This window comes from Chiroxiphia lanceolata, chromosome 19 (genome assembly GCF_009829145.1).
Source record: "Chiroxiphia lanceolata isolate bChiLan1 chromosome 19, bChiLan1.pri, whole genome shotgun sequence".
NCBI classification, from domain to species: domain Eukaryota; kingdom Metazoa; phylum Chordata; class Aves; order Passeriformes; family Pipridae; genus Chiroxiphia; species Chiroxiphia lanceolata.
Genome location: NC_045655.1, coordinates 1,507,462 through 1,522,086, shown reverse-complemented (window position 1 = coordinate 1,522,086; position 14,625 = coordinate 1,507,462). Strand labels below are relative to the sequence as shown.

General features: G+C 52.2%; 1 protein-coding gene and 1 long non-coding RNA gene across 4 annotated transcripts in view; one reads left to right on the top strand and one right to left on the bottom strand.

Moving 5' to 3' along the window:
• SHISA6 (shisa family member 6) overlaps positions 1–10,582 on the top strand; it is a 43,720-nt gene extending 33,138 nt beyond the window's left edge. Inside the window, exon 3 of the mRNA XM_032706987.1 lies at positions 10,495–10,582. Coding sequence (XP_032562878.1) covers positions 10,495–10,499 — 5 coding nt within the window. The 3' untranslated portion in view covers positions 10,500–10,582. The remainder of the gene's footprint in view (positions 1–10,494) is intronic.
• On the bottom strand, positions 6,304–12,428 carry LOC116796394. Of its 3 annotated transcripts, XR_004360349.1 has the most exons (4): positions 11,596–12,428; positions 11,112–11,393; positions 10,487–10,740; positions 6,304–7,455 (listed from the first exon to the last, which is right to left on the bottom strand). It is a non-coding gene; the product is annotated as an uncharacterized LOC116796394 (long non-coding RNA). The 3 variants fall into 3 exon arrangements; XR_004360351.1 differs by lacking the exon at positions 10,487–10,740; XR_004360350.1 differs by lacking the exon at positions 11,112–11,393.
• Between the last annotated feature and the right edge of the window lie 2,197 nt (positions 12,429–14,625).

Here is a 14,625-nt window from a genome sequence, read left to right as displayed (position 1 = left end):
AGTGTGTGTTTTCAGAATGTGAGGGTGCTCAGGGAAGACAAACCCCCTGATACCTTAATCTTTGCACTGTCAACGTCCAGAGCAGGGGAAACAGGAGAGTCCCACGGGCAGGGTAGGGGCTGTTTCTGGTGATCTCCCTAAAACTGAAGAATCAGGGAACTCTTGTATAAAATCTTAACAGTGAAATGATAAAAATCAATCTGGACTAAATGTTCAGTGAAGAGGTTTGAAAGGGGAGCTGCTGAGGTGCCCTGAGCTCAGTCCAAGCTGTCCCTCAGGTGAGTGGAAAGCGTCAATATTCACCTTCAGAAAGGCCTGGAGCTGGTGCTGGGGACGTGGGAGATGAGCTGGCAGAGCAGGTGCACTGTGAGAGGTGGCAATAAAATGAAGGAGGAGAGTCAGGATATGAAGGAGGAGAGTCAGGATATGAAGGAGGAGAGGCAGGATGGCTCTGGAGAGAGGAGGGCACACACTGTGGGTGTGCCAGTGCCCCGAGAGGGAGCGGTGACGGGGGCAGGGCAGTGATGCTGTCCAGGCACTGCAGTCAGTTCTCTCTGGAAACTGTCAGCCAGGTCTTTCATCAGTAGTGCTTGAGAACAGCATGGAATGAGAGGAAAGGTCTTCTCAAGAATTAATAACAGATTAAATGACAGAAAGCAAGGGATGAGAACAAACAGTTGGGCTTTGCAGCAGATGAATGATTGGAGCCCTGGAGGAGCTGCTCTGGGACATGTGCTGCTCAGTGAGGGTTTGAATGAGCTCGAAAAGATGTCCAGAGAGGTGCCAAAAGGTTGGATGTAATGTGCAACTATTCTGAACTCTCAAATCCGGGGCTGACAGCAGAGATTTAACTGTGTGAAGATAATAATGGAGTGAAAAGCTTTCCAGTGTCATTGAGAGGGAGGCCAGAAAGCTGTGCCTTGGACGGGGAGCTGGTTGGGGATTTTGAACTTCCAGATGGGGTTTTAGGTCTCAGTACTTATATCTATTTATATATCTTTGCATTTAGTTGTTTAAAATATGAAATCTTGGAGCAAATCCTTTCTGTGCTTGTAACTCAGACTGTCTGAGTCTCTGACCCTTCCAAGAATCCAGGACAGCTTCTATCAACCAGGTGTCCTCTCAGACCTCTGGGTAGTGAGGCTGATGCTCAGAGCCATTCAGAGCCCAAGGGCCTCTCTGTGAGAGCAGTGTGCTCCTGGAACACTGAGCAACAGGGGATGCTGCACGAGCCAGGGCAGAGCCCTCCTGGGAGACAGGAGCTGGAGCCTCCCCAGAGCACCCAGCAGCCAAAAGGGCAGCCTTGGGGTGCTTTGTGCTGCCTTGGAGCACAGCCCTGTCCTCCCTGGGCCTCCTGCTGGTCCTCCAGGGCAGCCAGGTCTGCAGATGCTCGGGGAGGCAGCTCCTGCCCGTGAGACACGTTGCTCTCCTTGACCTATTTGCTCATTACCTCCTCCAATGTGATTTTGATTAAGGAATTTTCCTAAGTAATTACTATGGAATTAGCAATTCAGCCAAAGAGAAAATAGTCCAAAAGGCAAAGTGGGAGGGTGTGTGCCCTGAGGGGGGACTGCTGCTGCTGCCAGGGAGGGACAGCAAATCCAGCACCACGGGGCACATGGACACAGCTTTATCCACAGAATTCCAGCACCACAGGGCAGATGGACAGAGCTTTTTCCAGAGAATTCCAGCACTGTTGGACCCATGGACACAGCTTTGTCCAGAGAATTCCATCCCCATGGGGCAGATGGACACAGATTTTCTGGTGAAGTCAAGCACCAGCTTTGTCCAGACTATTCCAGCACCACAGGGCATATGGACACAGACATGTCCAGATAATTCCAGCACCGTGAGGCAGATGGACACAGTTTGTCCCCAGAATTCCAGCTCCATGGGGCAGGTGGGCACAGCTTTGTCCTGCCCATGGGGCACAAGCTCCTGCTGGCCATGTCCCAGCTCTGTGTGTGGTTTCTGCTGCTCATCATGGAACTGCTCTGGATTTAGGGAGAGGTTCTCACAGCAGCTGCAGATTCAGGGGTTAAAACCACTCTCACTTCCAGCTCCTGGTTCAAATTAAAACCCCTACTAAGCTCTTGTTTCAAGAAGCAGGAGAGAAAGGTATTCCAGGGGCTGGTTCAATGCTGGCAGTCCCACATTCCAGCCTCGTGAACTGGGGACAGTCACAGGTGTCACATCCCTGCCAACCCCCCCTGCCCAGGGCACAGAGCTGGCTCAGAGCTCCTAAAACAGCCCCAGTTCAGCAGCTGAGCTCACCTTCCTTCCACATGTGGGATTGCAAGGGCTTTACTGAGCCACCATGTCATTCCTTGGGAGAAGTTTGCTGCCAAGGAACTCTGATAGACCTTTTCCTGTCGACACAACCAAAATCATGTGAAGATCTGCCCCAGGACTCAAAAAAAGACAGGCTCAGATTGACTCAGTATGGGTATAGATGAGACCTCAGGAAAAAATCCTTCCCTGTGAGGGTGGGGAGGCCCTGGCACAGGTTGCCCAGAGAAGCTGTGGCTGCCCCATCCCTGGAAGTGTCCAAGGTCAGGTTGGACGGAGCTTGGAGCAACCTGGGCTAGTGGAAGGTGTCCCTGCCCATGGCAGGGAGTGGAAGGAGATTGTCTTTAAGGTCCCTTCCAACCCAAACCATTGCGTGATTCCATGATTCTATGACTCAGCCAAAGAAAATCATCCCCCAAGAAAAGTGCCTGGAAAAGGGGCAAAGGCTGAGCTCACTTTCACTCAAGAAAGTCACAAAAATAATGGTGCCACCTTTAAGATCAAAGGAACTGTCCAATTTCCTGTTTCTGAGAGGACTACCTGGAAAACAAAGCCAGCACTCACCTTCTGCTGCATTTGCCTCAGCCCTCAGCAGCTTTCTAATGCAGCCCTGGGGGAGAGCTGCCAAACTCCAAGGGCCTCATTCCAAGGCTTGGGCAGTGAAAATATAAATATCCCTCCAGCTAATTTTGGGTGCCATAATCCATCAGTGGCTGTCTTGTGCAATTTAGCTCCATGCCACCTCCTTTAGTGCCAGCCTGGGCACTGAAGCATCCCGTGCTCATGGCAAACAGGCACATGCTGGGGCAGTTTTTTTCCAGCTGCAGAAAAGGGTGGTGGGACAGCAGGGCCAGCTGGAAGACACAACTTACCTGGGGCACTCACTGGGCTGGTCCTGTGTGAGCAGAGGTGCCAGCAGTGACTGGTACCATTCAGGAAGGGTTGGGACCTGGGCACAGGGGGTTGGAAAAGGGACATGGAATCACAGACTGGTTTGGGTTGGATAGGAACTTAAAGCTCATCTTGTCCCACCCCATGCCATGGGCAGGGACACCTTCCACCAGCCCAGGTTGCTCCAAGCCCCGTCCAACCTGGCCTTGGACACTTCCAGGGATGGGGCAGCCACAGCTTCTCTGGGCAACCTGTGCCAGGGCCTCCCCACCCTCACAGGGGAGAATTTTTTCCATATGTCTCACCTCAATTTCCCTTCTTTCAGTCTGAATCCATTCCTCCTTGTCCTGTCACTCCAGTTCCTGATGAACAGCCCCTCTCCAACTTCCCTGTAGCCTCTTCAGAGCCTGGAAGGTGCTCTGAGTCTCCACTCAACCTTCTCCTTTCCAGGATGAACCACCCTCACAGGGAAGGATTTTTTCCTAATATCTCATCTAAACCTACTCTCTGTCAGTGGAAATCCATTCCCCCTTGTGAGGAGTCCTTTCACAGGGAAGAATTTCTTCCTAATATCCAATATAAACCTACCTTCTTTCATCTTAAGGCCATTCCCACTCATCCTGTTCCTCCATCTCTTGTCCCAAGTCCCTCCCCAGCTCTTCTGGAGCCCCTTTAGGTGCTGGAAGAGGTCCAAGGTCTCCCTGGAGCCTTCTCTTCTCCAGGTGAGCCCCCCAGCTCTCCCAGCCCGGCTCCAGAGCAGAGGGGCTCCAGCCCTTTGATCTTCTTTGTGGCCTCCTCTGGGCTCCTCCAGCAGCTCCAAGTCCTTCTTGGATTGGGGCCCCAGAGCTGCAGGGGGGGTCTCACCCGAGCAGAGAGGCAGAATTCCCCCCTCTGAGGTCAGTCACAGCCAATCCTGCAGGAGGTTCATTTCTCACAGCACTGGGTGGTTGGTTGAACACTCACAGTTTGGTATCACAGGGGCACACTGGCAGTAGAAGAAGGATCAGACCCTTGGCCCTTCCCAGCCTGGCAGGGCCCTCCCAGGCTTTAAATAGCTTTAAACAGCTTTAAACAGCCCTGAAGTGCCAGCCCTGCAGATGTCTGCACACACAGATTTACTGTACTCTGGTACTTGAGGAGAAGCCACTGACCTGTCAGTTCTCTCCAGCCTCTTCACTCAGCACCAAAATATATTATAACACCTCCAGGAAGCTCTCCCAGTCCTGCTTCTGAGCAGCTTTTTAACTTACACTTGTTTTCCTCCTTCTTATTCACTAAAATTTGAATTATAGTATCACTAAGGGACAACCTTTTAGGCTTGGCTGTAGATCTTTGATGCCCTTGTTTCTGCTCAGCCATTTCCAGCCCAACCTGGACCCCTCTGCTGACACCTCTAAACCTCATTGGAACAGCTAATGTCCAGCACTAAAGGCATTTCTCATGGACACCTGGAGATCTCCAGCGGGTTCCCAGCTCTCCACTGGGATCCACATTCCCATCAGCAATTAAAACACAGCACAGGCCTGGCAGCAAGTTTGTGCAAACCACCTCCCAAACTTGTGGAGTGGGGGATTCCTTAGGGATCTGTGCTTTGGGATCCTGGCAGGATCACTGCTGGGAGGCTGCAGCAGTGTCATGGTGTGTCCTCAGGGCTCTGCAAAGATCAGCACTGCTCCCAGGGAAGGATGGGGCTGTTTTCCAGGGGCAGCTGCAGAGCACTCCAAGTGCAGGAATTCATGAACCCATGAAAATATAATCACTGAAAGAATCCCTGATAATCATGCCTGTTATCCCAAAGTCATTTATAAAGCAGGATTGACTTTCCCTCCAGAAAAACCCTCCCTGGCTTTTAATATCTTAATTTTTTCCTCAAAGTATTTAATGATGGAGAGAACCAACATCCACAATTTATGGGGAAACTGAGTCAGGGGGAGGTGTGGAGCATTCCCTGAGGTCAAACAGCCATCAGGGGCTTAATCTAGAAACAGAAGATGGGTCTTTTGAGCCTTGGGGTGGATCTCTGTGTCCTGGGAGACATTGTTCAGGCTGGCATTTGGGCTTGGATGGGAGGTTGTGTTACATATGGATTATTGCAGAGCTGAAAACAAAGCTCAGGACAACTCTGCAAACAGAAGTTTGTCTTCTGGCCCCTGTGAACCTTCACCAGCCTCGGCAGAGGAAGGAGCGAGGGAAGGGTTGTTGCTGGACTCGGGGTTTGGGTGGTGATGGGAGGAGGCTCCTGGTGCTCAGGGAGCTCCAAAGGGGTTAATTAGGAATGTGCAACTCTGCTGAGCTGGAAACAAGGCCAAGGCTGATCAGGACAAAGGGGGTGGGAAGATGCAAAAAGACAATTGAGAGGATTCTCAGAAGGTCCCCAAAGGTAACCTACTGCAGGTGTCACAGGAGAATGGGTAGATTATAAGATCCCAAATGACTCTGAGTATTTGAGCAGGATGTCCCTTCTCAGACTGACTTAAGAAAGGATTTAGACACTTCAGCACTTTATAAACTTCAACAGGCACCATCTACATCTTTAAGCACATGAAGTACCTACAAGAGTTTCTCCCTGTCTTTCCTGATGTCAGCAGGATTTGCCCCTTAAGTACTGGCTTTTCTTTCCTAATTGGGGCTCAGTTTGAGGTGTGGTTTTGAAGTTGCTATTCCCAACTTCTCTGCTTCCAAATGAAAGCAGAAACCATAAATGACTGTGTTTGAGTGTGTGAAACAGAACAACTTGCATCCTTAGACTGTGAATTCCATACACCCATTTATTTACTTATAATTATAAACAGAGCTCTTCATAAATATTTATAAGGAGGCTCCCAAAGCCCAGCTGAGAAAATAAGTATTATCACCATTTATCAGTTCTCAAACTGAAGCACAGGCAGAGACATAACTTGGCCAACAAAACCAAACAGGCTGACATCAGACTCAGAGTGGCTGGGGTTGGGATGACCTCTGGAGATCATCTGGTCCAACCCCTCTGCTCAAGCAGGGTCACCTGGAGCAGGTTGCACAGGATCACACCCAGGTGGGTTTGGAATATCCTCATGGAAGGAGGCCCCACAGCCTCTCTGGGCAGCTGTTCCAGGGCTCTGTCACCCTCCAAGTAAAGAAGTTTTTCCTCATGTTCAGATGGATCCTCCTGTGTGTCAGTCTGTGCCTGTTGCCCCTTGTCCTGTTGCTGGGCACCACTGAAATCAGTCTGGTCCATCCTCGTGACACCCACCCTTCAGATCCTTACCAACATGGATGAGGTCACCCCTCAGATGCCTCCCCAGCTCCCTCAGCCTTTCCTCAGCAGAGAGATCCTCCAGTCCCCTCATCATCCTCACAGACCTCACTGGACCTTCTCCAGTGGTTCCCTGTCCCTCTCAAACTGGGGAGCCCAGAGCTGGGCACAGCTCTCCAGATGTGCCTCCCCAGGGCAGGAGAGGGGCAGGATGCCCTCCTTGCTCTGCTGGGCACACTGTTCCTCCTGCAGCCCAGGATACAACTGCCCACCTTGGCCACCAGGCCACGCTGCTGGCTCAGGGCCCCTTGCTGTCCCCCAGCTCCTTCTCACAGAGCTGCTCTCCCCTGTGCTGCTGCCTGGGCTTGTTCTTCCTCAGCTTCAGGACCCTGCAAGATTTGCCCTTGGTGAAGCTATGCTGACTATTCCTGATAATCTTTGTTCTTCCAAAGATTCATTTTCCATGAGCATTCACATCCATCAGGGTATGGTGTCCTTTTGGATATCCACAGGATAAATTATTCCTGCTGTCCCTGAGGGCTGGACCTTCAGCTGGTCAGAGCCTCCTTGCCTCACTGGAGTCCCCTCAGAGCTGGGTTATGTCAGGTGGCACAGCAGGTGACATCAAACTGCAAAGGCAAGACCTTGGCAAGGTGTTAACAGTTTGCTCTTTCCTAATGCCTGGGGTACAGTGTGAACACCACACCAGGAATGCAGGGAAACTGTGCCTCTGCCTTCCCGAGGACATTTGGGATCCTTTGCAAACTGGCAGGTGTCTGTCTGAGCTTCCAAAGAGAGCTGTGTTGAATTTGGAGCAGTTTGGATGGTGGCACAGAAGGTCCCAAGGCAGATGATGTGACTCAGTGGGTGTTCCCAGGGCCCAGGGGGAGGCACCTGTGGGGTTGAGCACTCCAGCCTCATTTAGGGCTGAGAAAAATGACTGCAAACAGAGCTGATCCTGCTTCTGGAACAGCCGGAAAGGCAGTGCCAGGATGGCTGGCTGGAAGAAACTGCCAGCATCTTGTAAAAAAGTCTGTTGTTTCCTAAAAACAGAAGGAAAAATTATCAGTGTCTGAGACAGAAAAGTTTTGGTCCAAACACCTGTTCCAAAAAAGTGGTGCAGATTTGAAAAAGCTCAATGTGTCAGACAAGGGATTGTCCTGTTCTGCTCTGGAGTGGCCTCACCTCAACATTGGGGCAGTTTGGGGAGACACAATGGAAGGAAGAGATTGAGGCATTAGAGAGTGTCCAAAGGAGGGAAGGAGGATGGGGAAGGGCCTTGATTTGAAGCCCTGTGAGGACACTGAGGGCACTTGGTGTGTTCAGCTGGAGAAGAGGAGACTGAGGGGAGACCTCACTGCAGTTCCACCTTCCTGGGCAGGGGCAGAGGAGGGGCAGGGACTGAGCTCTGCTCTGGGGGGACCAGGGACAGCAGCCAGGGAATGGCTGGAGCTGTGTCAGGGCAGGCTCAGGTTGGATCTCAGCCAAAGGTTCTTCCCCCAGAGGCTGGTTGGGCACTGCCCAGGCTCCCCAGGGCAGTGGGCACAGCCCCAAGGCTGCCAGAGCTGCAGGAGGGTTTGGCTGATCCTCTGGGGCACAGGGGGTGACTCTTGGGGATGGGCCTGTGCAGGGCTGAGGGTTGGAATCGATGATCCTTGTGGGTCCCTTCCAGCTCAGCACATCCTGGGATTCTGTGACATGGACACTGCCGTGCCTGGCTCCTGGAAACACTCCTGCTCTCCTCCTGCTCCGACCAACATCACAAGGGAAATCTCCGACAGCTTCATCTTCTCACCAACCCAAACCACTTCCACAGCCACAGAGCTCAGGATAGGAATGGGAAAGTTTGCATTTTTCCCATAATTTATCACCTTTGCTATTGATGCACCTTTCACACCTGACAGCTCTAAGATGTCCTTTTCCTATGCCCTGTTATCTTCAGGAACTGCCCAGGACAGTCTGAAACCTGCTTTCAGTGGATAGAGGTGCTCCTGTGAAGGAGTTTTAGTTAAATTAATACAATCATATCTAATATCCAATCTATACCCCCTCTCTGGCAGTATGAAGCCATGCCCCCCTGTCCTGTCACTCGAGGCCCTTGGAAATCGTCTCTCTCCATCTTTCTTGTAGCTCCTTCAGGCTCTGGAAGGCCACAATTAGGTCACCCCAAAGCTTCTCTTCTCCAGGCTGAACAATCCCAACTCTCCCAGCCTTTCCTCCCAGCAGAGCTGCTCCATCCCTCTGATCCTCTTGGTGCCTCCTCTGGACTCTCTCCAGCAGCTCCATGTCCTCCCTGTGCTGTTCCCCAGGGCTGGAGCAGCTCTGCAGGGGGGTCTCAGCTGAGGGGGCAGAGGGGCAGAATCCCCCCTCTGGATCTGCTGCCCACACTTCCATTTCCTTCACTTTTTTGCCTTCATCTCTCCCCCTTTCTCCTCTCCTGCCTTTCCTGCTCCTCCCTGGCTCTGTGTTAAAAGGGAGGAGGGAACCATCTAAATCTGCTCTGTGATCTGCTGAGGTCAAGCCTGATAAATCAGTGAATCTCCTTGGAATATTTTATGATCTAGGTCTGAAACTGAGGAAAAGGGGAAAGAGGAGTTAGGAGAGAATAGAACAGGAGCACCAAGTCTCAGAGGGCACAGCAGTGCCACCCCAGGGGACTGGGACCCTGGGGACAGTGACATTGGAGGGACCCCACCAGCACACACAGCTGTCCTGGCTGGGTCTGTGCTGCTCAGGGTCCATTCCTGCCTGGAAGTGACCTGGTTCCTGGAAGTAGGAGTTGAGCAGCTTTGTCCCTGGAAAGGGAACATTTTCCCATTAGCATTTCTGAGAGCACACTTTGTTTCTGGCTGGGGTTCATTAAAGGGCTGAGGCTCCTCAGGGCCTCCCTCCCTCCTGCAGCTGGTGGGAGCAGCCAGAGTGGAGGAATCAGTGCTCAGGGTGGGGCAGTGGCTGCAGCTCTACAGGAACCTGCCACAGCTCTCAGCTTTCTTTACTTTTAAGACAATTGTGATGATGATGCTGATGCCATATCTACAGCTCTAATTAATTCATGCTTTGGGGGTTAATCAATGGCTTGCATCACCTGCATATCAATAGTGCAGGTTGTGACACCAAAAAACTTTGGGATATGTGTGAGCCAGGCTCCATCACAGAACCACAGAATCATGGAACATCCTGAGCTGGAAGGGACCCACCTCAGGATCATCCAGTCCAACTCCTGGCCCTGCACAGACACCCCAACAATCCCACCCTGTCCCTGAGAGCCTTGTCTGAACCCTCCTGGAGCTCTGGCAGCCTTGGGGCTGTGCCCACTGCCCTGTTCAGTGCCCAACCAGCCTCTGCAGGAAGAACCTTTTGCTGAGATCCAACTTAAACCTCCCCTGGCACAGCTCCAGTTGTACCTTTGAGTTCTGTCACTGGTCAATTTTTTGGCCATGTCTTTCCTCTCCTTCAAATTAACAAACAGAAATCAAGAGACACAAATTCAAGCAGTTCAGCAACACAAAGTCTCCCACCAGAACGTGTTGGCTGTGGAGGATCTCCTGTAGCTTGTGACCCCCATTAGCTGTTGCCTTGGATTTAGAGCCTTTTGGAAGCCATCCCCCACACCTCCATGCCATGGATATGGGCAGGAATCCTTCCCAGGAGCTCAGTTCAGCACAGGATTGCCACCACTGGTCCAGCAGTGACAGCACAACCCAGCTGAGGTCTGGGCTGATCTGCTGAACTGTCTCCTGAGCCACCCAGACAGTCACAAAGTCCTTGGGAAGAGTCTGGGAGAGAGCCACAGACCCAATGAGATTTCCCTGCATTCCCCAACCCTCCAGGACCATTGGCACCTCCACCCTGCTCAGCTCTGCTCTCTGCTCCCAGGTTTGACCCTGGCAAGGACCAGCTTCCCCTTCACAGGAAGGTTTAAGGACAAGGTGATAATCTGCCCCCTTAGGAAGATCATCCTCCTGTCTCTTAGTTAAAGTTAATAAAACACAACTTCTTCTATACTTCTAAAATCTCTGGCAAGCATCCAATATTATCAGGATCCTCTGGGGTGCCAAGGTCAGTTTTTCTCACCATTCCAGTGTAGTGACACTCTCCAAATCCCAGCTGTGGAGCACCAGGACATGCCTACACTGTCTCCTGCCTTAGGGTTGGACTATGAGATGACAAACTCCCTAAGAACAGCAGACAGGTTTGTTCTACCCCTCACTGGGTATTCTTTCTTGAGTTTTCTTTTCAACACCCCGATATATTTAATGTTGAATTTCTCCAAAAGAAAAAGACACAGTTGCTGCTCCAAACAAATTGTGGCTTCAACAAGCTCTCACCTAAAAATAGGATAAAAATAATAGTAGTGAGGGGAAGTGTTTTGATTGGTCTGGGAGATTATTTTCTTTATAATCATCAGGCAATTCATAGAATCACGGAATATCCTGGGTTGGAAGGGACCCGCAAGGATCATCACCCTAACAACTCCACCCTGTCCCTGAGAGCATTGTCCCCTTCACTTCTGCCCCATGTCAACCCCAATTTCTCAGCTTCACGTGAGATCCTCAAAGCTGGAATTAAAGAGCAAGGTCTTCTTACTGCCTGCTCCTTTTTCCTTGTGGGTTGGGCACAGAGAGGCAAATCCCACACACACTCAGAGCTGAATGTCACCCAAACCCAGAACAGAACCAGAACCTCAGTCTCAAAGTACCTGGGGTTTTATTTTGCTCCCCCTGCAAGTTCTTAGGGCACAGAGGGGATGTTGGTCTGGGGTGGCACAGGGTGGGTGCAGTCTCACAGTTCCTGCCCTGGGGTTTATCCTTGTCCCTGGTCCTGGTTTTGGGGGAATGCTGCCCTGGCAGCCAGGCTGTCTCACTGCAAACCACCTCCCCTTCTGCTCTGGGAGTCCAACCCCCCTGCAAACAGCTATAAAATGGGAGGAATTGCATTGGGGGTGGGGGCTGTGTGAGCACAGAAGAGCCACGGGACTGCACTGGGGAGAAAAAAAAGCCATTAGGACGAATGACAGGACACATTACCATAAACCACTCAAGAAATCTTTGTTTTCCTCCTAAAACATGCCAGAACACAGAAAAAAAAAAACAAACAAACAAACCCAAACCACGCTGGAGTCTAAATTGCTTTCCCTTCCATAGCCAGTCCCTCTGTTTCTCTGAATACTCCATTTCATTCACCTTTTTTGGAGATATTCAGCAGAAGGGGCTGGGCAGAGCACATTGCTGGGCTCCTGGGGCACAGGAACTCGTTGTGGGTCATTAACATCACCCCTGTCAGAGCTGGGACAGGACTGTCATGTTCAGGAGGTCAACAGCCATAAAACTGTAAAACCAGCAAAATAAACAAACAAACAGCAAACCCGAACTGGGAAGCAGCAAAGCAAACCTATATCTCAGACTAGACAGCTTAATGTGCCATTAGCACTCATTACCAAATCTGGCTCGTTTAATTAGTGTGTGATCTCCTTCATTTCAGAATCCACTCAGTGTTCTTCCTTCTCAGGCTTCCCAATTTGCCACCTGGTCCCCATTTCACACCTCCCTCCTTGGACAGAGAGTTCATTCCATTAAACTCTCCTTCACACAGCTCAAATCCTCTCAAACACTGGAAAAAAGACCAAACTGGTCCACACTGTGGGTTAAATCAGAGCCCATTTCCACACCAAGGAAAAGCCAATGAATTAGACTTTGACTGCAGAGAGAGGAACAGCACAGGATGCATTTTGCTGGCAGGAAACTGGTGCCCAGTGCTGCCATACTGGGACTGAGACCCAGACACAGCAAAAGGCTTTACAAGGTTGGGTCTTATTTTGTTTCTGGTTTCTTGCTATGATAGTCACGTGGGACCATGTGAATGACGTGCTTTTAGAGAGCATCTCATTTTGCTCTTAAGCTTGGGAAAGACTCAGTTGTGCCATCATAGAGTCATGGTATGGTTTGGGTTGGAAAGGACACTAAAGATCATCCAGTCCCACCCCCTGCCATGGGCAGGGACACCTTCCACCAGCCCAGGTTGCTCCAAGCCCCGTCCAACCTGGCCTTGGACACTTCCAGGGCTGGGGCAGCCACAGCTTCTCTGGGCAACCTGTGCCAGGGCCTCACCACCCTCACAGGGAAGAATCTCTTCCATATATCTAATCTGAATCCAACATTCAGTTTGAAGCCATTCCTTGTCCCAAATCCCTCTCCAGCTCTCCTGGAGCCCCTTTAGGCACTGGGAGGTCTCCCCAGAGCCTTGTCTTCTCCAGGTGAGCACCCCCAGCTCTCCCAACCTGGCTCCAGAGCAGAGGGGCTCCAGCCCTCGGAGCACCTCTGTGGCCTCCTCTGGACTCTCTGCAGCAGCTCCACGTCCTCCCTGTGCTGTTCCCCAGGGCTGGAGCAGCTCTGCAGGGGGGGGGTGTCTCACCTGAGGGACAGAGGGGCACAATCCCTCCCTGCCCTCTGCCCACACTGAGGGATCAGCCCAGGGCACGGGGGTTCTGGGCTGGGCCATGTCCAGCCTGTCCCCCACCAGCACCCCCAGGTCCTTCTCCCAGGGCTGGGCTCAATCCATCCTCTGCCCAGCCTGTGTTTGTGCTTCAGATTAACCCTACCCATGTGCAGGACGTTGCTCTTGGCCTTGTTGAACTTCAAGAGGTTCTCCTGGGCCACCTCTCCAGCCTGGCCAGGTGATGCTCCAGCCTGGCCCAGCCGGGCTGTGCAGCAGCCAGGACTCCCAGTCCAGCATGCTGGGTGTCTTTGAGCAGACCCAGAGCCCTGGTGCCTCAGGAAGCAGGAGAATCCTGGGCACACCCACCCCTGCAGGCTGTCTGGGAGCACCAGCTCCTGCAGACAGGGACGGTGGGTGAGCTGGGAAACCCCCCAATTCGTGGTTGGTTTTGTAGCAGCTTCTAATCACCTCTCCCACAACTCTGGGAGCATTCACTGCTGGCTCTCCTGGCCCACGTGGCTGTGCTTAATTAGCATAATTAGCACATGGGTTGCTTTGGCCTCTCTGTTGGCTGCAGGATGATAGTTGTGTGGGCACAATGGGCACACACAGACCCCACTATCTGCCTGTCAGCTCAGAAGCAGGGTGGCAGCTCTTGTCACTGTGTCCCACCTTTGGTAGAAGAGCACAAAGTGTCTGCAGCATCAAAGAGCTCCTGAGGGCTTGTGGGAGCCCAGAGAGATCGTTTATTCCTCGATCAAAGGTGGGTTTGGCAGCCAGGCCTGTGTTTTATGCAGGATGGGCTCTGAGTGCCCCCATCAGCTCCTCCAGCAGACAAACGTCGGCACTGGCAGAGACACAAATGACTCTGGCAGGGAGGTGTTTGCTCCGGAGCTGTGGATGTTCTGCTCAGGGTCCTGGCTCAGCAGGCAGCCCTTTATCTGAGCCGCTGCCCCGAGGGGCTCGTTAGCGCTGGGACCTTCAGCCGGCTCCTGCTAATGATCCTTGCCCAGGACAGGGACGGGAGGCTCCACCAGGGCAGCAGAGTGTGGTCTCCTGAGCTCCCTTGCCACAGTCCCTGGTGTCCCCTGTGGCAGCAGAGCAGGAACTGGGAACACAGCCAGCTCCTGCACCGCTTCCCCTCACCCCTCCGGCCCAATTCCCGAGGGAGGATGTGTTGTTTCCTAAGTAGAACGAGGTGTGTGTGTTGGGTCTGAAAAGCTTTTCCCTGGTGTTTGAGAGGCTGCTCAGTGCTGGGGCTGAAACAGCTTGACTGGGGCAAAAATTACATACATTTTTTTTCCATTTCCAGTTATTTTACGGCTTATCTGGGTGGTGATGTTACAGTGAGAATGTGCATCCCAGACAACCCCCTCCAGAGATCCCTGTCCATGCAGCCCTTCCCACATCCCTGATGTGCCTTCCCAAGAGGATCCTGCCAGTCTGGGAGCAGAGACACTTTCTCTGTTCCTACCCCCTGACTGTCCTTCCCAGCCCCTCACTCAGCCTGCCCCTGGGTCAGGCAGTGCCCCAGGAAGCTGCAGGCACAGGGAAGAGTCCTCTGCTGATGGGGAATCACCTCTGTGGGTGCTCTGGCTTTGCAGAGGATCCCAGAGCACCTCTCACCCACCATTTCGGAGCCCAGCACCACATAGGATGTGCTGACATCGTGATACCTGAACATCAGTGCTGTTCCGGCCCCTCAAAATGCAGGATGTGCCTGGGAAGGTGTGTCCTGTGTTCCTTCCACAGCCTGGGCACTCACACTGTCCTTGGAT